We start from the raw sequence: 25588 nt of genomic DNA on the forward strand, positions 1-25588 counted from the left end.
AGTTTAAAGAATGATTGTGTCCTGAACAAGTGGCCTAGACCTTTCTGGGAGAAAAATTCTGATTTTTAGAAACTTTGTTAAGACATCTTTTCTTTATAGCCTGAGGTTTAAAAACAAGGGTTTTAGATTTCAATGACCAAGATTTAGTTCTGACTCTGTCCAGATTGGACCTTCTCTGAGCTTTGTTACTTCAGTTTTGCAAGGAAGATGACAGCATTTCCTGCCTAACCAGATCCTTATGAGGATTAAGTAAACTCAAGTGTGTAATGGATTTCATGGGGTTGCCAGGCACACAGTCGGATCTACAAGGGATGGGCATGTCCTTGCTGTAGCACAGCACAGAAGGTTCTCCTTCAGTCTTAGTGGTGTGTTCAGAGTATGACAAGCCCTAGAACTTAGTCTTCATATAGTGTAGGAGATTCCTCTACCCTCACACAATTATAACACATGACATTTATATCAATTAAAACCGATGGCAATATGTCAGTCTACCAGGGGACAGCCAATCAGTGCCAGAGCGGGGGACTTTCTTCCTTTATCTGCTCCTCATTTCATTTATCCTTTTGCTCTGAAGTCACATGAAAGACAAATGATAAAAAAATAACATCTTTTGTCTTGACTCTGTTTCATAAGACTGTTTATTTCATGATGTAGAGTTCGTGTACACACACAGAGATATACACACACACAGACACACACATACACAATCTTCTTGGCACCTATTTCAGACATATCACGGTGAGCAACTAAGCAAGAGAGTTGCTGAAAGGAGTGAATTCATTTAATTCAACCTCCGCTTTTTCCCACCACAAATATAGACATAGCTATCAGCACAGCTAATATCATAATTCAAATTTGAGAAGTTATTCTCATGTCTGGTTGGTTCTCTAAGCCCTGTGCAGCCAGTAACAGGTCATTTATTAATTTCCTCTCTCTCAAACACTAATGCCAACAAGCCCTAGGACCAAGTCCTTCCTCCTTAGCTCAACTGCCAAGTAGCCATTCAGGCTATTTTGAGGCACTGTTACAATTATATTGGGTGCAGGTAGACATGAGGTGCCTGGGTAGGCTAGGTCGTTTCTTATGCACATCTATGATCAGACTGGACTTCCACCAAGATGGCAATTCAGTCCTGGTCCAGTCTAAGTGGACCAGGGGGTCTGCCTTCTCTGGTTCTTCAGTGATATTTCTTCTTAATCTCTTCTCATAATAGCATTGTATTCTGGAGTATAATGAAGAGGTCGAGTACTAAATACACTTTATGTGCAGAATAAGAACTACACATACATAACTAAATTTAGTCCATAGAAGCAGAACCAAGAGCATAAAGAATCTTGGTATTAAACACGAGCCCAAGGGAGCAAAAACAGTTTAAGTGACCTGCCAAGGATGATCACTATAAATCTTCCATTGCTTTTGCTTTTTTATTGTGCAATGTTGAATTTTGTAATATTATTCTTCAGAAATAAGCTAAAATCTCAAGAGAAAGATCTATTTTCAGTAAAAGCCTTCCTTCCACAAGTAACTGCAATTTTTGGAACCTTAAATCATGCTCTTAGATTCCACCTCCTTCCCCCACCCCTCATAGGAACTTAAATGAAGTATAACATTTATTGCTCCAGTAAGGAAGAACAAATACCCCTTATCTCTTTACTATAAGGTCATCAATGGGATATTTCTGGTCTTCTAAAAAGGGTATACAAAGTATACTCTTGTGACAACCATTTCATTCCAGATAATGAAAAAAAAAATCAAAGGAATTTAGAATGATAAAAGGAAAAATTGGCATTTCTCATTGAGAACTGAGAAACCAAGCTAACTAAGCCCAGCTCCTTTAGGCTTCACTTTTTTCTTCTGGCACTGGGGTTTGAACTTGAGACCTTTCACTTGTGAGGCAGGAGCGGTACCACTGAGCTAAATCCCCAGCCTCTAAATTGGCATTTCTTTTCTCTTAAAACAAGAAACAAAGGTATATGCACCTTCAGAATAGCTGTGATCTAAAGTAGCCAAATGCTCTTAGAAAAAAAAAATTTTTAAAGGTAGTTCCACACAAGCACAGAAGCAGCTTATACAAAAGATGGAAGAGGAGCTTGAAAATCCATGGAACACATTTTCAGATACAGATTGCCCCTCAGCAGACAATGTATAACGGAACCCTGCAGATTCTAAAGACCAAGCAACAAAGAAAAAAATTTTAAACCTATGAGCTGCACAACTATGATCAACAGTATTAAGGTAGTTCTTTTTTGCCCACCTCTTACAGCTTGTAAATATTCCATATTTTCTTCTCAATTGATCATCATTCTTTCTATCCTCCGAATTCTAAGCACAGAGGAATAAAATCTCATAAAAAACTCACTTTACTAATTTGTGTCATTTTTCAGCCCTCGTTATTCTATATATAACTTCACATTCATCTCTGAGGGGGAAAACAACCTTCACTACCTCTCAGTTAAGACCAAGTTTTCAATCTGCATGGTCTTCACCCCACCAAATAATTCCTTCAGGGAACTTTCAAAACCATTGCTTCCTATTTCCAGTATCTAAAAACCTCTCCTTTTCTATTGACTTCTTCCTTTGATCTTAAAAAAACATTTGCACATTTCTCCATTTAAATATATTCTCTCAGCCATGCAACCTCATGGAAAGTCATTGCTTATGTTTACTTGCTTTATAATTTAATGCTTCTATGTATTTAATTTGTAATCTGGCTCCACAGATCATAGTTCCACTGTTCTTTTTCAGAAGTCTCAAATTTAATCCCAGGACTTCAGCAATTTTCATTCCACATTATTAAATAATCTAATAATTATTATTATGCTCACTTGAGTATGAAAATAAATTATCATCAACAGAGCTATTTTTCTTTAAGATTGAAGCTACAAAAATAGAATTAAATAGATTATTTTCATTTCTCCCTCTACAGAAGTCCAAATTCTGGGAGCTTTCAGTTATTATTTTATGGCCTTAGTTTGAATTAGTTTTAGGTTAACAGAAAACTTAAAAATGAACATGTCCAACCTTTTGGCTTGCCTAGGCCTCACTGAGTGAAGAACTACCTTGGTCTACATATTAAATATATTATTGCTGAATATTAGAACATTTTTTAAACTCCTTATGTTTGTTTTTGTGACATGTTTTTAAAATAGGGCAAATGGCCTGTGGGTTGAAAGTTGGATATACCTGAATTCTATATATCTGTCTCCCACCTCCTGGATATTAGCACCTTATATAACTACAGTGCATTCCTCAAAGCTAGGAAATTAACAATGGTACCCTAAAAAAGGAAAGTGACTCTCTAGGCAGGAGCTACCGCAAACTTTTGTCTGAGTCACACAACATAAACTTCAGCTTGGAGAAATGGACAAGATGGGCACCAGAGTCCTGCATTGGCTGGTCTTGCACAAAGTACTCAACTGACTGGCATCAGCTTTAATTTCTATAAATGCCCTGGGTTGTCTCATAATTATGAAAGAATACAGAAGGGAGAGGAAGAAAACTGACTTATACAAAGTATGCTCTCTGACCACAATGAAATTAAATTAGAAATCAATAAAAGAAAGACAACAGAAATTATCTCTAAGTCATTTAATAAATAATTCCTAAGTCAAAGAAGATATCTCAAGAAAAATAAGAAAGTATTTTGAACCAAAATATATAATAATTTATGCAATATAGATAGGACTTAAATAAAAACTTACAACATTAAATGTTCATATTAGAAAATATAAAAAGCTCTAAAATCAACAGCATAAATTTCTATAGAAAGAATCTTTATTAAGATAAAACAGTGCAATTTAAGCTTAAAGCTAGCAAAAGAGCAGAAATAATAAAACGCAGAGCTGCAATAAAAAATTTAAAATAGTTACACAATTGGAGAAAATCAGAAATAAAAAGCTGGTTCTTCAAATGGATAAATAAAATTGGCAAAATTCTAGCCAAGCTAAGGAAAAATGAGAAAACATACTAACTGCTAACACAAAAAAAGTAAGAAGGGTTATCATTACTTATCATGCAGACATCAAACACGTAATTAAGGGATATTAAGAACCATGCTCATATTATGAATCTATGCTCATTGATTTCATAACTTAACAGAAACAATTTCCTTAAATAGAGAAATGACCAAAACTCACAAGGAATCTGGAGATATGTATATGTGTTAATGATTTAATAACCTTCCAAAAAAAGAAGGCCCAGGTAACCTTCACTACTGAATTCTGCCAAAATGGTAAAGAAGAAACAATATCTACCATCTAGTCTTTTTAAGAAAATTTTAAAAAAAGCTCCTAATGCATTCTACAAATCCAGTATTACTCAAAGACCAAGACACAGACATTTCATTAAAAAAAAAAAAAAACAACAACAACAACAAAAAAAAACTGTAAGCCAACACCTTTCTGGAACATATATGCAAAATTCCATAAAAATTACTAAGTTGAAACTAACATGAGTAAAAACAATTGTACAACATGACCAGAGAAAATTTATTCCAATTATACAAAATAGGTTAAACATCCAAATCAAATAACGAAATCTAATTCACCATATCAAGAAAGAAAAAAAAAATCACAGATGGTTATCAATTAATTCAGGAAAAACCTAGACCCTAATATCATTCATGATCAAAATTCTTGGCAAAGTAGGAATAAAAGAATACATCCTCAACTTGATAAGAAAATCGACAAAAACTTATGGCAAACATCACACTTAATATGGAGACAGAATGCTTTCCCTGTAATATCGGAACTAAGGCTAGGGTGTTCTCTTTTATAGCTCCTTTTCAACATGGTACTGGATTATAGCGAATACCGTAACACCAAATATAAAACAAAACATACACACACACACACACACAAAACAGGAAATAATAGTTATATAAATGAAAAGGAATAAAACTGTTCTTATTTGCAGACTAATGGGCCTATGTAAAAAAATACCAAAATAACTTCTGCAACTAATGAAAAATGTACAAGTATAGTGAGGTTGTGGGAAATTGGTCAATATATTAAAACTCAGTTGTTTTCCTCTATCAGCACTAAACAAATTAATAACACACACACACACACACACACAAAACAGGAAATAATAGTTATATAAATGAAAAGGAATAAAACTGTTCTTATTTGCAGACTAATGGGCCTATGTAAAAAAATACCAAAATAACTTCTGCAACTAATGTGAAATGTACAAGTATAGTGAGGTTGTGGGAAATTGGTCAATATATTAAAACTCAGTTGTTTTCCTCTATCAGCACTAAACAAATTAATAATATAAATATTATATGTAGTGTAATTTAAATTATATATACATATATGGTTTATAAATATAATCAAAATATGATATACTGAGGTATACATCTGACAGAATATATCTAAAATCTGTATGAGGAAAACTATAAAACTGATGAAAGATACTACAAAAAAAACAAAACTATGGACAGATAGGTCATGGATGAAGACTCAATATGGTTAAAGTTTCAGTCCCTCCCAACTTGGTTTGTTGATTCCATACAATTCCAATGAAGTTCCTAACAAGTCAACTGCCTCTCACATTTCTATGGAAAATCAAAAGGTCTGGAGCAGTCAAAAACCACACTGAAAAACAACTAGTTGAGGGACCGACACTACCTGATCTCAAAATTTACCATGAAACCACAATGACCAAGATAGCATGGGACTGGCAGATAACAGACACACAGGTAAGTGAAACAGAACAGCATGCACAGAAGATTCTCACACAAATATAACCAACTGATTTTGGCAAAATATAGCTCAGCGTTAGAGTGCTTCTGGGTTTGAACTCTAGGTCTGCACCCAAAAAGAAAAGAAAAAGAACCTGTCATATATTTTGCAAAAATAAAAAAGACCTAAAATGCTGATCAACAGCTTGTGGAATGATGACAATACAATTCTAAATAACTTGAAGGTTTTATATTATTTGGGAATGGGGCAAAGAAAATGAATAAATGAATATTGTTAATGGTAGTTATTGAAAATAAAAGAAAAAAATGTCTCACTTCTGGGGCAGCTCTGAATCTTCACCAGTTATAGCTCTCAGATTGCCAACAGCAGCAGCTGCTGTACCCTGAAGCGAGCCCCTTCCCTTGCAGAGGGGCCCAGGGTGGCTCTGGGCTAGTAAGCAAGCAAGCACCACAGGTATGCTGATGAAGACCGAATGCCAGGAGAGGAGAGACTCTTCTTAAATGTTACTGGCTCCATGAGTCCCCACTGGCTTTGTCACTTGTTTCCCTCTCCTCTCTGGATGCTGGACCTGCGATCATCTCAGCTTCCTCTGTTGCCTTTCCACTAAGTCTTGTCTTGGCACTTGCTCCTTGAAGAACCCAAACTAAACAACAGGACCACAGGTACTGCGGGAATACCAGCAGTGCAATGGAGTTCCGGGACACTTCACTCACCACCCCATCCATATTCTGGAGTGGAATGGCGGGCAGACTCTGGTATATGGTGGCCATGCAACTGCTACGGTGATCAGCAGTGGGGTCCAGGCAGCCCAGCGGGTATGATGATTCACACTAACTGGCAAGAGCATGAGGAAATGCCACACACACAGTGGAGTTAGCTGACTGCTGCTAAGTTGTACTGACACCCTGCAGAAGGATAATGGAATGACCAGTAAGCAGTTAAAGGCTGCCACCTGGTCTCCTTCATACCTTGGAAAGAGGCAATTATATTCAGGAGGGCAAGGACAGAAACAGTTTAGCAATGAAAACAACGTCTAAAAGCTACAGTTACAGAGAGCCAGAGACACCTCCATGCTTAAAGGAGATCTACTAAAGTGAGAGATGTGCCTGCAAAATCTAGAACAAGAGATAGCAATGTCTAGTTGGTTGCTCCTATGGACTAGAAATCCTTAAGAGTGTGTAGGGGCTTCCCACTCTTCTCGAGAAAGAGCTAGCACTTCTCCTGAGCTAGAACATGTAATAAATGGCCCCTCGGGAGCTGCTCCAGCTCTTCTCTTAGTTTCCAGGACCATAACTGAGGTGACTTCCCAGCAAAACTCAACTTAGGGAAGTGCTGGGTCTGACAAGTAAAACAAAAGATAAGACACCCTGTAAGCTCCAAGAATTAACTGTCATGAATTGAAAGGATTCAGCAAGTACCTCTTCTCTCGCAGGGCTGGAGTAAATGATGACCAATGCAGAGACAAGCAGACGGGCCAGAGATGCCCTGGCAGATGGGAAAGAAGGAATACAGAGACTTTGAACACTAGGCATGCCCACTCATGCGAGTTAAGAAAGCAGAGCACAGGGCTAATCCACAGGAGCTCCCAGAGGCCCCTCTTTTCATCCAGGCCATGCAGAATGCTCTGGTCAGGGTCGCCAGTGCTGCTGAACAAAGCAGAGCGGCAGGCCATGATGTGGATAGGACAAGTACATAGAGCTGGGCTCATTAAAATCTGCCTGAATAATAGGACCCTCAAGGAAAGGGGCCAGGAGGTGAAGCTCAGAACCAAATCCTTAGATCCACAGCTACCATAATAAATGACAAAGCAAGTGGCAGCAAAGGGAGGTTGACTAGCAGGGAGTTATGGAGATGGTTCATACAGCACAACATCCTGGGGCAAGCAGTAAGTATACATCTCCTCCTCAAGCCTTCTCAAACTCCAGCGCTCCCTCTGCTTCTCTGCCACAGTTTCCTGCTTTACATAGTTTCCTGCTACAGAAAAAGGCAAAAATAGAGGCCAGGAGGATGAGGGTGGTTGCTCTGAAAGAAAATCACGGTTCCTTGATCAGTTCTCAGAACTGAGCTGATTTCAGGTCAGAGTGCACTGACTAAAGGGCTAACTCCCCATGAGGAAGGAGCCCAAAATCCTGCAGCATGGACACACTGGAGGGACTCGCCCACTCCTTCCCCAGTGAAACCTGTAGCCACCACGCAGCTGACTATACACACTGGAGAAATACCCAGATATTTTAAGCACTATGGAACACAGGGGCTAAACAGATATTATTATCCAGAGACTCACAGCTGAAACATGCCAGGTCCATTTGTGTGGCAGCTCACAGGGTCAGGCAATAACGAAAACCTGAAGAAGGTATGGCTCATGTACTTTGTCTACGGCTCACCCAGTGCACCCTCTCCATTTCCTGAGCACACAGTTGAGATTCATACACTCAGACAGTAGGAATATGCCTCATAAGGACACAGAAAGATTAAAAATAAAATTATAAAAGTGCTATCACAAATGCTATCCAAAAAGCATGGACATACACTTATTTTGAGAGCAGGTTAGGTAGAAATTTAGGCAAAAAACAGCACCAGAAAAAGCATTCAAAATAGGATTTGTCTCACCAAGAAGACAGAACAACCCTAAATTTGGATATATGAAACCAAAACACTGGAAAAATACACAAAGCAAAAATGTCAGAACTATTAAGAAGAAAGTGACATATTTATCAAGTCAGTCTTTATCTTCTTAGTGACTGTTACATACAAACAGGAAAACATCAGCAAAGATACAGAATATTTGAAGAATTTTATTAAGTCAGTTTAAAATAGTAAACAAGTATAAAGACTAAATCTAACAATGGAATACTGTGTTCAAGCACTACTGCTATAACAGACATATTGGGTTCTTTGGACCCTAAAACAAATCTAAAAATGCAAAGAATTACTCTCATGAAGTAATTTACTTTTCTGTAATCATTATATAACGAAGGGGGGAAAAAAACTTTAGAAATCCCTTACATTTGGAAATGTAAAAACACATTTTATGTATGCAACTGCTGGATCAGTGTCCTGACAGAAAATCCTTATTAAAAGAGGCACTAACATGTATTCTCCAGCAAGAAGAAAAGTCAGTTTGGAAGAAGGGTCTAGGAACAGTGGTAAAAAGAATTCATTAACTATTATTGTCAGTTTAATAAAGCTTTACTTCTTAAATTATTATTGATTTTTGAGCATAAAATGGTGACTAAAGCTTGAGGTAACATAAGGAAACTAGGGCAAAGCACCTTTACATTGTGTAGGAGGACAAGGAAAATAGAAACTGTAGACTTGCTAGATAGCTTACATTTTAAGGGTAACTATAAACATACTGGGAATAAAAATGTAAAAAGTTCCTTGCATCAAAAATAGAGAAGAAGAAAATTACATCTACCATGAGAGAGAAAAAGAAAATAAAAAGGCAAAGGGGGAAAAAAATCAACTGAGCATATACTAAATTGATATATCAAAATATATCAACAATCACAATAAATATACAGGAACTTAAAATATCCATAAAAGAAAGCCTACCAGACTGGGCAGTGAAATGAAAATTCAAATAAATGAGGCTTAACAAAAACAACTTCCAAACCAAAATATCCCAAGAAAATCAAAATAAAGAGATGGAAAATATGTACTAGGGAAAAGAAAGCTAAGGAAAATATACAAAATACACAAAAAGCAAGGCAAAGTATTACTAAGCGATAAAAAGGAACACACACAATGATGAAATGATTTTTTTTTAAAAAAGAGTATTCCATCAACATAAAACCAGATAGATTTAAAGTATATATTTTTAAAAGTTTACAAAATAAAAAATACCACAGTTATAGTGGGTGATTATTATGTACTTTAATTGTACAGATTTGAAATTTATGATTAAGTAGTTTATTTTAAAATACACTATCATTAACATATCCTAGGTTTTTAAAGTGACATTATTTTATGTACTTTTGCTTAAGAAAGCAAAGCAGTCCAACATGAGGAGTCTCAGTAGAAGTCTGCTCTCTCCTAAACACATGCATAAACCAAGATACCAAAGGATTCACATTTAGAAAAGAGAGAGAAAAAAAATTCACTGCACATAGAGAAAGTGAGGAGAGTTACTTATCTCAACTCTGGCACTAGACAGATGAAACAAAATAAAACAAAAAAAGTTCCCTTGAAAATTTGAGTCATAAGCCATGCAGGAATCAGAAAGGTTTTTCATCTGAATTCTCTCTACCAGGCTGACAAACAAACAAGCAGAAACCCTCAACCAAAGCGGAGGATTGAACTTAAACAGGTTTGGGGTTCACAATGCCCTCAACTGATCGACACAAACTCAAATCCTGTGTGGAAGAAGCTGACTTTGTACTTTTTTTTTTTTTTGATACCGGGGATTGAACTCGGGTCCTTGCACTTGCCAGGCAGGCCACCTAACCGCTGAGCTAAATCCCCGGCCCAAGAAGCTGACTTTGAATCAGGTCTGTCTCATTTGTAAGATGCAGTCCATTATAAAATGCATTCCAGTCTCAGACGTTGTTAGGAGAAAATGTGCAAGTGGAAATTGCTAAACCATAGAATCAAAACCTAACACCCTGATTCTTTTTCAGTGAAATATGAATGTAAAGGTAGATTATACCAGATCATAAAGGATATCGCAAAGGCTTTTAAACAGCTGCTATTAGATAAAGTAGGTTTTCTGATTTTAAGGCAATTAATTGGAAATTGATAGAAAAACTATTGAAAAAAACTACACAAGTTACAGCTATAAACATAGAACTTGAAAACAATGAGAAATAAAAATAAATAAATGTTTTTATGCAGCCTACAGAGTCACACAAAAAAAAAGGTTGTAAAAAGAAGGGACTATTAAAGAGTAAAAATGTGTGAAATAGAAAATAACCAACCAAAACATAAAGGAGCAGGGAAATATTTTTTTTTAAAAAAACTAAAATATCTACTTCTTTCAAAGGATTGGTAAAATAAACAAACTTCTTAAAAGACCGACAATGAAATCATAAAAGGAGGCTCAAAAAAGATGTAAGGATAGATGAGGTAAGAAAGATAAGAATGGTTATAAAGAGTAGGAAAGAGAGTGTATAGGGAAGGGGCTACTTTTGTTTACTTTTTTGTTTAAGTAGTTATTTTATGGTAGTGATGAGACAAATGAACGAATTTTAGGTTTAATTTTCAGAAAGATGTAGGTAGCCAGTCCAGTTGTTTTTATATTTAACAGATTTTCCATGTGTCTACCACTACAGAGCTGGAGATGTAACTCAGTAGTAGGGTGTGTATTTCACGTGTACAAAGCCCTGGTACAGTCCCAGTGGCCTTCCGAACAACTTTACTACTATAGGTGGCCTCCACTTTTATATAAAAAAGTTTTCCCCATTAAGACTCAAAATAGACTTCTAAAAGCTCACAAATGCTCTTACTGTCTGCATGAATTCTCACTGACATGAACAATAGCACATATACACAGTAATGATATAAATATCTCATATTTGTATGTTGCCATACAATTACAAAGTATTTTAATGTCTCGCTATTTTATCCTTATATGGCTATTGAGTGGTACAAAGCATAAGAACATAAGAAATAAAGGACAGACTATTATTTGGCAGAATTAAGTAGCAAAACATCTGTACAAACACTGTATTTCATTCATTTTGGCTTTAAGTATCATAAATCAATCCCAGAACTGCTCCATGGACTAATACTCACATAATATTTAACTACAAGGGAAGCTTGAGAAGTCGTTTAACAGGAGTGATATTCTTTCCCTCTATTTCCCCATCTGCAAAGTGGGCACTAAGAATCACCCCACTCATTCATTGTAAGAATTTTGTGAGAACTAGCTGGCTAAAATCTCTAAAGCCCTCCCAGGCCTCACGTAAGACAGGGACACAACAAGTGTAAGAAGATACACTCTTAGATTCTGTGACATTAACAATTTGAAATATATGAACAAGCTCCTAGCTTTGTAGGTAAAAGAACTCATCACAAGCAAGACCACAAAAACTTCATTTTTACCCGAGGTAAATTCAGAGATGTAAGGATAGACAAAGAAAACAATGACAATCAAATAGCATTTAGCATTTTTAAAATGTACTCTCAGTGCTTGGCTACATCTCTGGTTCACTAGCCCAACAATATTCGTAAGATGTTCCTGGCATGTTGAAAGCTGCATAGCACTGTCATCCTGACAAGAATATGCTTTTTTATAAGAATGAGTAAGGAGCCTTATGGAAGCTGTTGAGGGGGAAAACAAGCACGAACATAGAAACATTTACAAGCAAGATGGATTCTTCGTCATTCTGACACTTTTGAAGACATCAATGCAAGTTTTTAATATAAGGAAATATTCCACTTCTAGCCTATATCTACAGGACCTATCTCTTTTGATTTCTGTCCATAAAAAGGGTCACTATGGCCATGCCATTTTAAGGTAATATAAGCAACTGGGTAAGTCTGATAGGTCTCCTGTACTCTATTGCATAGCTTGAAGATGTCCTGTTCCTCAGCTGGTTTTCCCCTTCTTCTTCACTCACAGGAAGTATGTCTTATCTCAGTAGAAATGCAGGATTACACTAGCTGTCCTAAGGCAGTTAAGAGCACCAAGTCTCAGGGGCCAAGCTGCAAGAGCTGAGCTACAACAACATTCCAAGATGGGCCGGTCAACCTGGCAGCACTTGTCCAGGAAGCTCTCCCATTCCTGTGCTCCTTGTAGGAGATTCCAGCCCACTTTTCTTCACTGCTAAGCACACTTGTCTTCTAAACTATCAACCCTTTCATGCCCAACTCCCCTTCTTCTTATACTGGTGTCTGTCCCCATGGATTGCAGTTCCAGAACCACTGGCACTGACTGGCTGTACTATTCTTAAAGTCCTTGGGATCCCGTTTATATCTTCTTTTTCTAATTATGTTTATTGCTATTTTTTAAACAAAAGCATGCCTTTAACTAGACAAAAATCATGTCACCATAATATTTTTTACTAGAGCTTCACATTCCTGGTTCCCTGGACTTTCAAACTCCACAGTTCTTGCCCTGCTGTGCTCCTCTCAACACTTTCCAAGCACGGTTTCCCAGGATTGCTCCACACCTTTTTTTCCTTTGAAATTCCTGACATTACTTATTCAACTGCTTGCATGTAACTTCCAGTAATTAGATCATCATTTTCCTGTGTTTTATGACTACAATAGTTGTCTATACTAAAATGCAGATTCTCTCTCCAGTTAGGGCATTTATCTAGACCCTTGTGGGTAGCAACCAAATGTGTTTTTAACAACAGAGCACACATCTCCCTCTTCTTTTCATCCTGTCTCTCCCCCTCTGTCCCTCCACAAACTTTCGACAAAATCATCTTGCCCTCAAATTTTCCACTTTCTTCTTTTCTTCTGTATACTGCAATACAGCTTCTGACTCAATGACTCAGGTTGAGCCAAAGTTCAAATAAAACAATTTTTGATAAGCACACACATTATCTTCTTTGAGTATGTTGTCTTTAGATATACTTCACAGTTGTTTTGAGTTTTTCTGCTACCTTTGATATTCACCCAGACCTCTCTAATAATTTGTATATTTTTCTCTTTCTTTTCTTCTTGAATTGACTTCTGTGTCATGTGATCCTTTTCCTCCAGCAGCAACTCCGATGTGGCATTTTTCAAGGGTTTGGTCTTCAGCTGCCAAAAATCTGTGAACGTATCTCCTGGAGTCATCAGCTACACTCTCCTACTTTCTGTGTCTGTCTGTCATGACTACATGCAATGCCTTGCCGCCTGCCATGGTACATCCCTGGTTTTCACATTTGAATGAAATACATAGCTTTGCTTTTCTCTTTTCTTTTACTTTACTTTTTTTAAAAGACAGTCTGAGAAGTTGCCTGGGTTGGCCTTAAAATAATACTCAGCACTCCTACATTGCAGGCTTATACAGAACACAAGTGTCTTATCTCCCTCTCACTTTTAGAAACACCATCTAATCCTCACATCAAAACCCCAGAACAGAAACACATGAGACTCAAAACAAAATAAAACAGAAAAAAACCTCGCCCATATGGTAAATAAGAAGGCACACACCATGCCCAAGACATGTACTTTTATATCAGGAACACAGGGAACCTTATATGTTTCATATAAGACTGTCTCTATCCATTAGGAAGAATGCCGCTAGATTTTGTGAAAGGAATTCTGAAGCCTAAGAAAGCATGAAGCAGTGCTTTCTCTTCTGAGGGAAGTTTGGATAACTATCAGCCAAGTGTAAAGAAAGAATAAATTGTGGATGTATGTGTCTGAAAATATTATATTTATATATAACTTTCCTACCTAAAAATTGTGATATAAATACATACATTAAAAGAAGGAAGAGGAAGGTGGGATGGGTAGGGGAAAGGTAATAAGGGAAAAGAAAAAAATGTGTGATAATGAAAAGATGAAAATAAAGTGTTTGTAGATGGGGAGGGGAGGAGGGGGTGAAGGGAGGGCAGGGGTAAGGGGAAAAAATGAGAATCAAGACTTGTCATGTGGAGGTACAAGATCCCAACAATGAATGTAACTGTACTGTATCCCTAAAATGTACCAATAAACTCAATTAAAGCTGAAAGAAATCACATGTATAATTATCATAAGCTAATAGATCATGGCTAAATGAAAAAACAATGAAATAGCAGTATGAGAAATACAGTGCTGAGAAATACAACAAATGACATCAGAGAAAACATTTAAGAGACATGAGAGGGTAGGGAAGGTCAGGACAAGAGGGTGTGAGGGAGGGTGTGTGTGTGTGTGTGTGTGTGTGTGTGTGTGTTTGTATGTGTGTGCGTGTGCATGTGTTTATAAGCCTGTGATATAAACTGACTTATTCTACCATGTTTACACTTAACAGTTTAAAAGAAATAAAAATATAAAGTCAAATGAACTAGAGCAGCAGTATAATGTGTAGAAAAATACATGGATAACAAGAAGCTTGGAAAAACTTTCCTCAACTAATTTGATTACTATGCTTCCTCTGCAATGTTACTCAGAAGACCAAATGACAATGAATCATTTAAGAGTAAGTTAGAGATAAAAATAAACATCCATAGTCTGTGACTGTGATGCTGGCAAAGATTTTCCCCATTTGAAATCCTATAAATATTTCCCAATATGTTCCTCTCATTAAAGTTTCAGTTTTAACATTTATTTCTTAATGCTTTTAAAATTTGGCTGATGATCACAAATAAAAATCCAGAAATCTAGACACACTCTTGTCTTCCAGAAATCCAGATCTACTTCTGGCAGAGAGATATTATGCTACAGTTGATTTTGCCCTTCTGAATCTTAAAATTTTACTTCAATTATTTGAAATTATTTTAATTTTGCTGCTGACATTGATAAGCAATATTTTTGGGTTGTTAGATTTCCCCAATGAGGAGTTTCAGGAAGAAATCCTTACCACTAGTGATTTTGCTTCCGATCTGGCTCCTGAATATTACTATTTTAGGATGGAATTAAATTATTGAAGAAAAAAATGCTAGTGTCTTTCTACATCTATTTTTTAATATCAGCTGATTATATACCATTTCCTTTTCTTCTGACTTATGTACTATTACATGGGAGATAAAGAAATTTCATCTTTTACTCACTATGTGGTAAATTTTACAGTTATACTCACTAAATTTATTTTTCATCAAATCCTAAGCTTTATATCTGGAATAAGCTATCAAGTTGTGGACTTTCACATTTAATTATCTTTTGAATCCAGTGCTTTCTTTGGTCAAAACAGCACTAAAATAAGTAATAATTTACAGATCCTTACTTTTAAAGTATTCTAACATAGAATTACTTAAATATACATTTGCTTACCTTTCTAGTACATTTTGATTAGAGTCGATAAACCCATATTTCAAATAAAGTTGAGGGATTTAGAATATTATGTGAATTTATTCTTATAGAGCCAAAAATAGTAAGATGTAAATCAAAGAAAAAAAAAAAGAAAGGTAAGTCATATGTTTTAAAAGTCTTGAGACCTACATTTCATATCCGTGAGAATTCAAATGAGAAGACCCTTAACAGAATTATCTGAAGCATGTATGCTAACCTACATGGCACTATTTCTTTCCCAAGACATCTCTGAAGGATGTGAAAACCTTTACAAAATGCAAAAGAATCTGTTTACTTTTGGTGAGACGTCACTTTGAGTCATAGGTGTAATATTTAAAACAATCATTTTTAGTTCTACTGTAATGGATCTATATTTTAAGTTTTCTAAGTCAATGAGAAAATTTTTCCATACAGTGTGATAAAATATATAGTGAATGTTTACATTTTTAAAAAATATATTACAGTAGAAGATACATTATCATTAATCCTCCTCAAAATACATCCCTGCACTTCTGGCACACTTGGCCTATCAGTCTGGCCACTTTCTGAAGCAGTTCTGGAAGTCTTCGTTGCCTTGACAAGACGTGATAAAAAATACAGTGAATGCTGTTGCTGAGTACCACCCAACAGAAAGGTGGGCTCCTAAAACTTTACAGCGTGTCCTCTTCCACTTTATTCACTGGATCTGGCAACTGGCAATGTCCGACTGTTCATCGAAGTCAAAATGATGATGAAAGGTCAATGTTTTTAATCAATTTAGCAAACAGAGGCAGCCACAACAGTCCAAACTAAAGATGCTCCCAAAAGAGGGCTTCCAGAACTGCTTTAGAAAGTGTCAAGGACAGTGGGGTAAGTGTGTTTGAAGCCATAGGGAATATTTTGAAGGAGATTAATACCATTGGGTTTTTTTACTATGATTAATTTTTAAAAATTAAACATCCGGTGCATTTTTTTTAATCACCCCTTGTATGCTACCTGTATTCAACCATGCCCAATTATCACTAAATTCTTCAAATGAAAATCAACTTTAGAAAACTGAAGACTAAATTTTAGGCAACCGAACAAGAAAGACACAATATATACCCCTGGATATTCATTTACAACACTCTAGGAAAAACCAGAGAGAAAAGAAGCTGCTATAATGTCTTTATTGCATTATTTTCCTAATTCCCCCTCCTCGATTCACTGAAGTTATCTTCTATCTTCTGTTGTTCTTATTGCCTTTTTCATTCTATGCTCTCTCTCTCTCTCTCTCTCTCTCGCTCTCTAGAACACAGAGCACAGAAAGAACTTGGACTTTACGTGAGACAGGGTCTTCTGGCCTAATTTCCCATATATTTCTTAAATCAACTCTGCAAACCATGTCAAGTATTCCAAATCTCTTTAACGTAATCACAATATCTTTAAGTAGAATAATTTTAATCAATTCATGTGTTTTTCCCACAAAATCCTCATAATTTACTGCTAACAATGTAAAGACTAGAACCACAAACAAACAAAAAAAAAGACTCTAAGTTGTTTTGCAAGGATATATTTTCATAACATTGTAAAATAACCCAGAGATACTTTGGGAACTGTTTTACTGGTTTAAATAGTACACAAATAGGGTTTGCCAATCTTCTGGAAGTAGCAGCAAAATCTACATCAATTCACGATAATCTAGGGTTTTGTGTGCCAGTAATAACCTTTTGCTATAAAAAAAAATCAGTATAGATACAAATTTTCATGCCACAGTATTACCAGGGGAATGAAATGTATTTTCATTGCAAATATGCTAATGTTTCTCCTTGGGAGACTCTGTGACCAAGAATGGGAATGTGGACTTGCTTTCACCCAGATGGTTAGAGGTTGTTTAGGGGTGGAGGAGACAGGGAGGGGTTGTACATAGTGTTGGGTCAGGGAAGGAATTGCTGTTTGAAAGTTGAAAGATGCATACATTTTGAGAGAGGAGAAACTTGTGTGTACTGAACACTTAGCACATGTTTAGTTTTTTTGTTTAATGCAATATTTACATGATTGTATTGAATCCCAATAAATGGAGGAAACTAAGCCTGAAAAGGTTGTGCCCACCATGGACCTAAAAGTCATCACTAACTTCTTTGACAGGCTATGCAGATGCTCCACCTATTGAGAGTAGAATTTTGTGGTTATTTCTTTCCTCCAACTCTGACTTCAAGTCTGCAAAGGCAAATATAGCTATAATTTCCACTGGGCCAAGATTACAACTATACTGTCTTCCAAGACAGGTGATGAGCACATTAGTCAAAAAATTCTGCTACTATCGTTCATCCATGTTTGATGTATGCAATCACAGCAGCCAAAAATGAGTTGAGGCAAGAGTTTCATAATGTAAAATTTCTCACAATGAAAGAAAAATTTCATCTTAAAAAACTGCTCAATATTTTCACCAAATTATGTCTTTGCAAGATAATTACTCTCATAGACCTTGTTATTCCCTTAGTCTTTTCTTCCTCCCCCAAAAGTTAATGTGTTCTTTTTTGAGTTCCTTATACTAACTTAAAAAAATTGTCTCACCCATGGCCCACAGTGGATTAGCCAGAGTTCTTCATGGCTTCTCTGTGTCCAGGAATCCATCCGATCCACTACTTCAAGAGTTCACAATAACACACATACAGAAAATACTGACTGAATAGTGGTGTCTCTGTGACAAGCATCCAACAGGAAGAACACCATTAAAGAACTATACTGTGCTTCCTATATGCCAAGTACTCTTTGGTTTCTTTCAGAAAATAAGTTACCCTTATTTTCAAAATGAGGTGAAAATGGCAGTACAGAGAGCATTTCCATCTGTCTGCCTCATTTCTGCCCCCTTGGAGGTTGCCAACCTCTACCTCCGGTTCTTGCAGCGTCTGAGAACGCTCTGAGGGGTGTAACAATTTAACACAGTTCTTTGTAACCTGTATCTAAAGGAGTACGAAGAACCTTGTAAACCATGTTTGTTTGCTTGTTTCTTCGTTTCAGAAAGGGTGTTTCTATGTAGTTCGTTCTGGTCTCAAAATCACAGTGATCCTTCTGCCTCAGTGTCCTGAGTTCTGGGATTATAGGTGTGTACCATTACACCCAGGGTAAAGCAGATTTCTAATCTGCCTGACGAAATACACATGTAGAAAAATCAGTAACTATTTCACTTTCTATGTTTTCATTCTACTCAGAAAATCTTTCCCTTCCTCTCCTCAGAGTGACCTTTGACTATTTTCATTTAAATAGTCTTTCTGGCATATCTACTATGCTAAACCTCTATTTTCTCAAGTTGTACACCCTAGCAAATCATGTTAGTAAATTAAATACACCTGGTAACTTTAGTGATTAACTTTTATGCTTTTCTACTTTCTGTTTTAAAAATAAAACAAAGAGGGCCAGGGATTTAGCTCAGTGGTGCTGCCGCCTGCCTCACAAGCATAAGGTACCCAGTCAGATCCCCAGTACCCAAAATAAATATATAATTTTTTTAGAAAATTACAAAAACAAAAAATACAAAATAGTGAGCAAAATATTATATCCTTTTTTTTTTCCTCCTCTACATTTCTACACCACATTCATTTTAAGAACACAGTAACTGGGATCCTCAGTAAAAGTATAGTGATTTTAATTATGTTTTTTCTTAGCTGCAAGGGACGAAAGTTTAGAAGTTCTAACCTCTATCAATTTGGAGAAGAACAGAATTTCTAGAGATTAGCCTACTCTAGATTTGATCACATTTTTAACAAGTAGAGTAAAAAGTCGATCTCATACACAAGAAGACTCTCCACTTTTACAGTAATGCTTTTTTAAAAAGTCAAACATTCCTTAGTACATTTTCCCATACAATTGTTAACACAAATTGGAAAAAAACACACTAATATTCTCCGAAGCAAAAAGTGCTGAAATCCTATAAAATGCTCTAAAGCTAACAAGCTAAAATTTCAGGAGACACCACCATCCCAAAATGTTCTTTTTATAAGTGGTTGACAAAGGCCAAGAAACCTGCAAAGGGTGTCATGGACTGTCACGTTGCTGAAGGTCAATGGATTTTGTAAAAATTTACGTAAGACAGCCTCAGAAGAAAACCCATTTGTACAAAGAAATGTCCTACACCTAAAACGTAACCCATGGACTGAAAAGGCACAAAACACAGATTTCTACCATTGAGTCTGGGAAGCCTTCCTCTGGTGGGTCTCCAGACAGTAAATCTTTTGGCAAGATCCATAGTAGTTAACTAAGAAATCCAAATTGGGAAATAACAAATTCCAACTTTGCTTCACTTTATCAATACTGCTAAGGGAATGATGTCATTGTTTGGGGTTTTGCAAAGACATTCCGTGTCACTTCAGTTTTAATACCAGGCTGGAGCCTGCGTGGTCTGCCAGCATAAGCCAGATAAACAAAGACCTGTAGTCTTTCTATTCATCTCCAGATAGTTGTTCAGAGAGATTCTGGAAAATATGCCTATTATGAACTAAACATTTCAGTTTTCATTTTATCCATGTGCCAGAAGTCCATTCCTTGGATAAACACTTTACAAACTGACACTCTAAAAGTCACTAAACATGATAAAGTATGTGTGCATCAGTTCAGGACTGATTAAATATTTTTCTCTTCCATGATGAATGAACAGTTACATTCTATATGAAACCATTGGAACCAACACACCTCTTCCTTCCTTCCTTTTCCCCTTCCTTCTTTATTTTTTTATGGTCTTATTTTGCATGAAATATTAATTTTCCATTTCAACTCATTTGTTACACAATCCTGGCTTTGGTGAAATATCACCTAAGTAATAGTACATGTAGAAATGGTAATTTTTTTAAAATATGTGATTTAAAGTTCTTTTAAAAAGTGCTTTCTTCTATTACTATTTCTTGCTTTTGATTGCTGGTTATTTTCAACTGCCATTCTAATATTGAAATGAAATAGGAGAAAAGAGGGAATTAGTATATTCTCTTTAAGAGTTAAAAGACTCTATGAGAGAATTAATATGCAAAATATGCAGTCAAATGTTCATCATATAATAGGGCTAAAATAAAAAACTTATTACTTCTGTATGATTGTGATAATTTCTACTCTATCCAACAAGATCAGTATGGTCTTATGGTATAATCACAGAATTAAAAGAGTGTGGGGTACAGCCAGTGGTAAAGCACATTACTAGCTGGCACGGGGCCTGAGTTGAATCCCTAGTACCATACATGCACAGAAGGGAGGGAGGTAAGGAGGGAGGAAGGGAGGGAGGAAGGGAAGGGAAGGGAGATAGGGCTAATCTTTCTAGCTCCTTTTGGATCCTGCAGAAGGGAAAGACTTCTATTCAAACATTTTAAAAAAACAAATTGATATAAAACTTCAGAATATATGTATTATATACCATATTATATATTATACATATCCTATTACATATGACAAATGTTTTAATCTCTAAGAAAAAACCCACAAAATCCTAGAAAAATATCCCTTAAAATAGTATCAGTGGTACATACATTTCACTTTGTTTGCCATTTTTCAAAGAGGGTGGGTGTTAAGCATTATACAATTTTAACTTTAATTCTCTTTTCCCAGAATGTCACCTAAATCAACTAATGAGAATACGTTTTCTACTGTAATAGTTAAAATATAATTCATATTTTGCTTGTATTAATTTCTATCAGCTTTACTAATTCCAAAAATAAATTTAATCAGAGCAACAGATAGCTGGAATTGTGTGTTTTTAAAACCTGTCCTTATTTTACTTCAAAAGTCAGAAGATAGGAGTTTTACCCATGGAATTTAAATAACAAAGGAAATACAAAGAAAAATGCATTACACAGTAATAAATATTTTAGTGTGGAGAGGTCTATTTTATAACATCAAGCTTCCTTATTCTTTAAATGTATATAAGGAAATGGTAACTTATTAGGCAAATCCAAATTTTCCATATTCTCCACCCATGAGGTGACATGGATACTAAGTAATTCTGTGAGAAAATAAAAATAATCACATTTTGTCTGGTGATCGTTTTCCACAGTTGAAGAAAGCCATGTATTCTAATTAAAAATAAAATAAAACCAGAAGCTGAAATAAACATACACAGTGGGGACGTAGCCAACATTAACAACATCCTGCTGAAATCCATCTTGTAACACAACATGATAGCTCGGCCCAGTGAAATCATCTGAAGATTAGAATATATTCATCTGATTTTTATTTGAATTTTGGATATGGTTCAAGCCTCATTTGACTCGTCGCCTTCCTTTTTAAGAGAATTGACAAGTTCAAAGTGTTTACTGAAAAGCTATATATTTTATTTTTGTGAAATAGGAGCTCCAAATTCCACTTTTTAGATTAATAGGAAAATGTATGCATAAGTAGAATTAGCACATAAAACCAAGATGCTAACACACAAAATAAGAATAAAGATGTGATTTGTTTCAAAAGCTGTACTAAACCACTGTTTCTTTTGAATATTTTTAGTTATGATATTATAAAATGATCCGAAGAACACATAATATTCTACTATAGTACCAGGACATCAAAACAAAAGAGAATTCCTTTCAGAGCCAATGTGTATACATTTTATGGAACATTTTCACAAGAATAAGCCTTTCTAGGAAGACCTCTTATCAGCCACCCTGGAAGAGTTTAGCCTACTGCAAAGAACAAGGAATTCTATTCTACAGCCAAAGAGAATGGAAAGAGAGACAAAGTTTTCACTCCTTTTATAAATGAAGATGCGAAGGCCCAGGCACTTAAGTGGCTTATCTACTTGTATTTCTAGAGTAGCAGAGGTACACTCAAAACATAGTGAGAATCAGTCCACCACACAACCATGCCTTCTTTCACAGTAATCTTGGTGAGACGAAAGTCCTAAATTAGCTCCAGATCCTTCAGGAAACTTCTTTTTTTGGTACAGAAAAGCTGTGTAGTCACTATATGTGTTAGGGAATTGATCACGTTAAAGTATGCTGTGACGCCGCCTCACAGGCTGCATTCTCCTGGTACATCTTGGCTCCTAAAATGACCTCATGCCCTTATCTCTGGTTTGCCTCCCCACCAAGGCCACAGTGGTCCAGGAAAGTTGAAACCTGCGTCTGCAGGACTGGGCCCATAAAAGCAATCTGGCCTGCGATAGGTTAAAAGTAGCTCACTCCTCATAAATAAGCAATAGCCCACCCCAAACTGATAAAGGGACCTTCCTTTCTTTGTTCTCTCTCTCCTTCTGCTTCTTCTTCCTCCTCTCTCCCTCCCTCTCTCTCTCTCTCTCTCTCTCTGCCTTCCTGCCTCCTGCTCGCCTCCCTACAATAAAGATCTCCTGCCGGACCTCTCGGTGCGTGAGTGGCCTAATTGGGAAGGGGCACCCGAAAGGGCACGCGAACCCCCCTTTCAATATGATCATCCTTTGATCCATAAAGCATCGGATAGACTAACTTAGCAATCACAATGATCTGTAAATGACTCTGAACCATTTCTATGAATCAAAGAATGACAATATGTTGCCAATTTGTCACTAGTTTTCTTGCTACAGGGTACAGAGTAAAAGTAAACCTTTTAAGCATTACTAGCATCGTACAACAAAAACTTTCCTCTGTATTTTCTGTGTCAAGGGCTAACGGAAGGCTGGAAAAGGAAGATCAGCTCGGCTGATGCTGTTTCACTGACTTTGTAAGTATCAGAAAGACTGCATGCAGGAATGCAATATGTAATTTTATTTTAAAGCTTGCTTTCCCACGAGTTGCCCCTGGGTCACAATACCTGATTGTTCAGCCAATGGTTGACCCTAGGGTCAGAGAGGCTTACAACATATATCAATAGGTCTTGACACAGTCGGCTCCCCATCCCAACCTGATACTCATGAGTAGGTGCAGCCTAGCATGCTTAGGCACAGCCTCCCAAACTCTAGTATCTTCTGTGATCCCTGAAGGATCCCTCTCGGCTGTCTTCCTCCCTTGTTCCTTCTGTCAAAATTCTGACTGTCTGGCCATTTTGCTTGTTGCTACTGCATTATGGAACTACAAAGGCCCTCTTCAACTGGTCTTCCCCAAGACCTCCAAGGATAAGGAGCTTGCCTTATAAAGTAATGACAATGAACTTCTTCAATAAAACTTTCCCTAGAGGATAATCAGATTCTCTTTAGAAAGTGTGATGGTTAATTTTATGTGCCAACTTGGCTAGGTTATGATGCCCAGTTCTGGGTCAAAACCAGTGTAGTTGTTGTTGTGAAAGCAGTTTTTAGATGTGATTAATGTAGACTTTAAGAAAAGCAGATTCCCCTTCCTAACATGGCTGGGCCTCATCCAGTCAGCTGAAGCCCTTAGACTGAGGAGGTTCCCACGTAGGAAGGAATTCTGTCTCCAGACTACTTTCAGACTCAAGATTGCAACATCAACTCCTACCGGAATTGCCAGCCTGCCTCACTAATTTTAGACTTGCTAGCTCCTATAGACACATGAGCCAATTTCACAAAATAAATCTTTCACTCTCTCTCAATTTTTCTTTCTCAACATCTCTCGATGTCTCTCTCCAGTGCCTGTTTCCCTTAACCCTCCTCCAAACACACACACGTTTTTCTGCAGAACCACAACTAATGGAGTAAAGGGGAGAAAAGATAATTGAGGCAGAAAAGCAGGGAGATTTCTGCTATACTTTTCTCTGCTCACCCGTGATTGCTAATCTCCATTCTAGAAGCGAAAGTACATTCAGGGGAAGCTCTGCCCTGGATTTTTCTATTGAGAATAGGAATTCAATAGTTTTCTATAATCAAACTCATCAACTTTTATTCTTGCAACAGATTCTTTCTTACATTTGCAGAGTCCAAACCTTATTTGAAAGGGAAGATGCTAGTCTACAGCCATACCATCCTGAACGTGCCTGATTTGATCTGAAAGAGAACATGCTACGCTCTTAACAGTAATTTGGTACTCCATGGGGTTATACATCATTTAAAGTCATACAAATAAAATTTATTTGTTCATTTTGGAATTCAAATATACCATTGTATTGGATTTCTTTTTGTTTTATGCTTGAAAATAAAAAGTAAACAAATAATTTGTTTCTTGAGATGAAATAATACTAAGTATTTCACTAGCCTATCCTGAGAAGATAGGCTATATGAAAAGAAAGCAATTTCTCACCATTTATAGGTCTCTGTCAGTGAAGTTTCCTCTGCTTCCTGGTCAATTTTAGCTGAAAATGAAGAAAAGGATGTGAGACAGATAAATACTTAGACTTTCTCAAGCAAAATATGACGTAATATGAAATTTATTCTATTAATTATAATGCATACTGACCAGGAATTTATTTTAAATTATAAATGACACTGACACATACAATTAAAGTGAGCATATTTAATTTTAATTAAGTTGACACTACTATATCAACACAGATTTAGTATGTTACATAACCAATAAAAACTTTCAAATCCTAATCATATCCTAAGAACAGTCAGACTAACTGAATAAAACACTAATTTCATGTTTACATCAAATGTGTCAGGGTCTAAATGCCAATGATTAGTTCAATTAGTTGAAAACAATTCTGTCAAGCAAAGATGCAAACACCAAGTCAAAAACTAAATAAATGGTAACTAACCTTCCTGAGTTATAGTAAGAACTGTGAACTCTGCTATAGAGCTCTTTGTAACAGTGATCACGAGTAAATAGATCATGATCTGTTCTGAAAGGGGTGGTGGTGGGGTGGGATACCCATTTATTCACTACAATTTTGTATAAATTTCAAAAATGAAATTTTCTTAAAGTTGCATAGGAATCTATCATTTAATAAGTACGGTTTTGTCTTTCAATTTATGTATAAGCATTGTAGAATTTATGTATTACTTCACACACACTCTCACCTGTTTCTTCTACATTATATTTGGTTCGATTCCAAACATATAGTTATTTTAAATAATTCCATCTGAATATTTTGAAATACACACTATTAGATTTTTAAAAGGTAAATTGTGACCTGCTAAATTTATTTCACAGTTGGTGATCCACAGTTTGGAAATCACTGAGTTATAAAGTAAAATGCAAATATATCTGTATTAC

At 36.2% G+C, this 25588-nt stretch overlaps 1 protein-coding gene across 1 annotated transcript in view; it reads right to left on the reverse strand.

Moving 5' to 3' along the window:
- The window catches only part of Fmn2 (formin 2), a 312905-nt gene that overhangs the window by 51764 nt on the left and 235553 nt on the right, over positions 1-25588 (reverse strand). The window contains exon 18 of the mRNA XM_033761961.1: positions 24674-24725. Within this exon, the coding sequence (XP_033617852.1) occupies positions 24674-24725 (52 nt within the window). The remainder of the gene's footprint in view (positions 1-24673; positions 24726-25588) is intronic.

The sequence above is a fragment of the Fukomys damarensis genome, unplaced genomic scaffold (assembly GCF_012274545.1).
Source record: "Fukomys damarensis isolate Sample0158 unplaced genomic scaffold, DMR_v1.0_HiC HiC_scaffold_11, whole genome shotgun sequence".
Taxonomy (NCBI): Eukaryota; Metazoa; Chordata; class Mammalia; order Rodentia; family Bathyergidae; genus Fukomys; species Fukomys damarensis.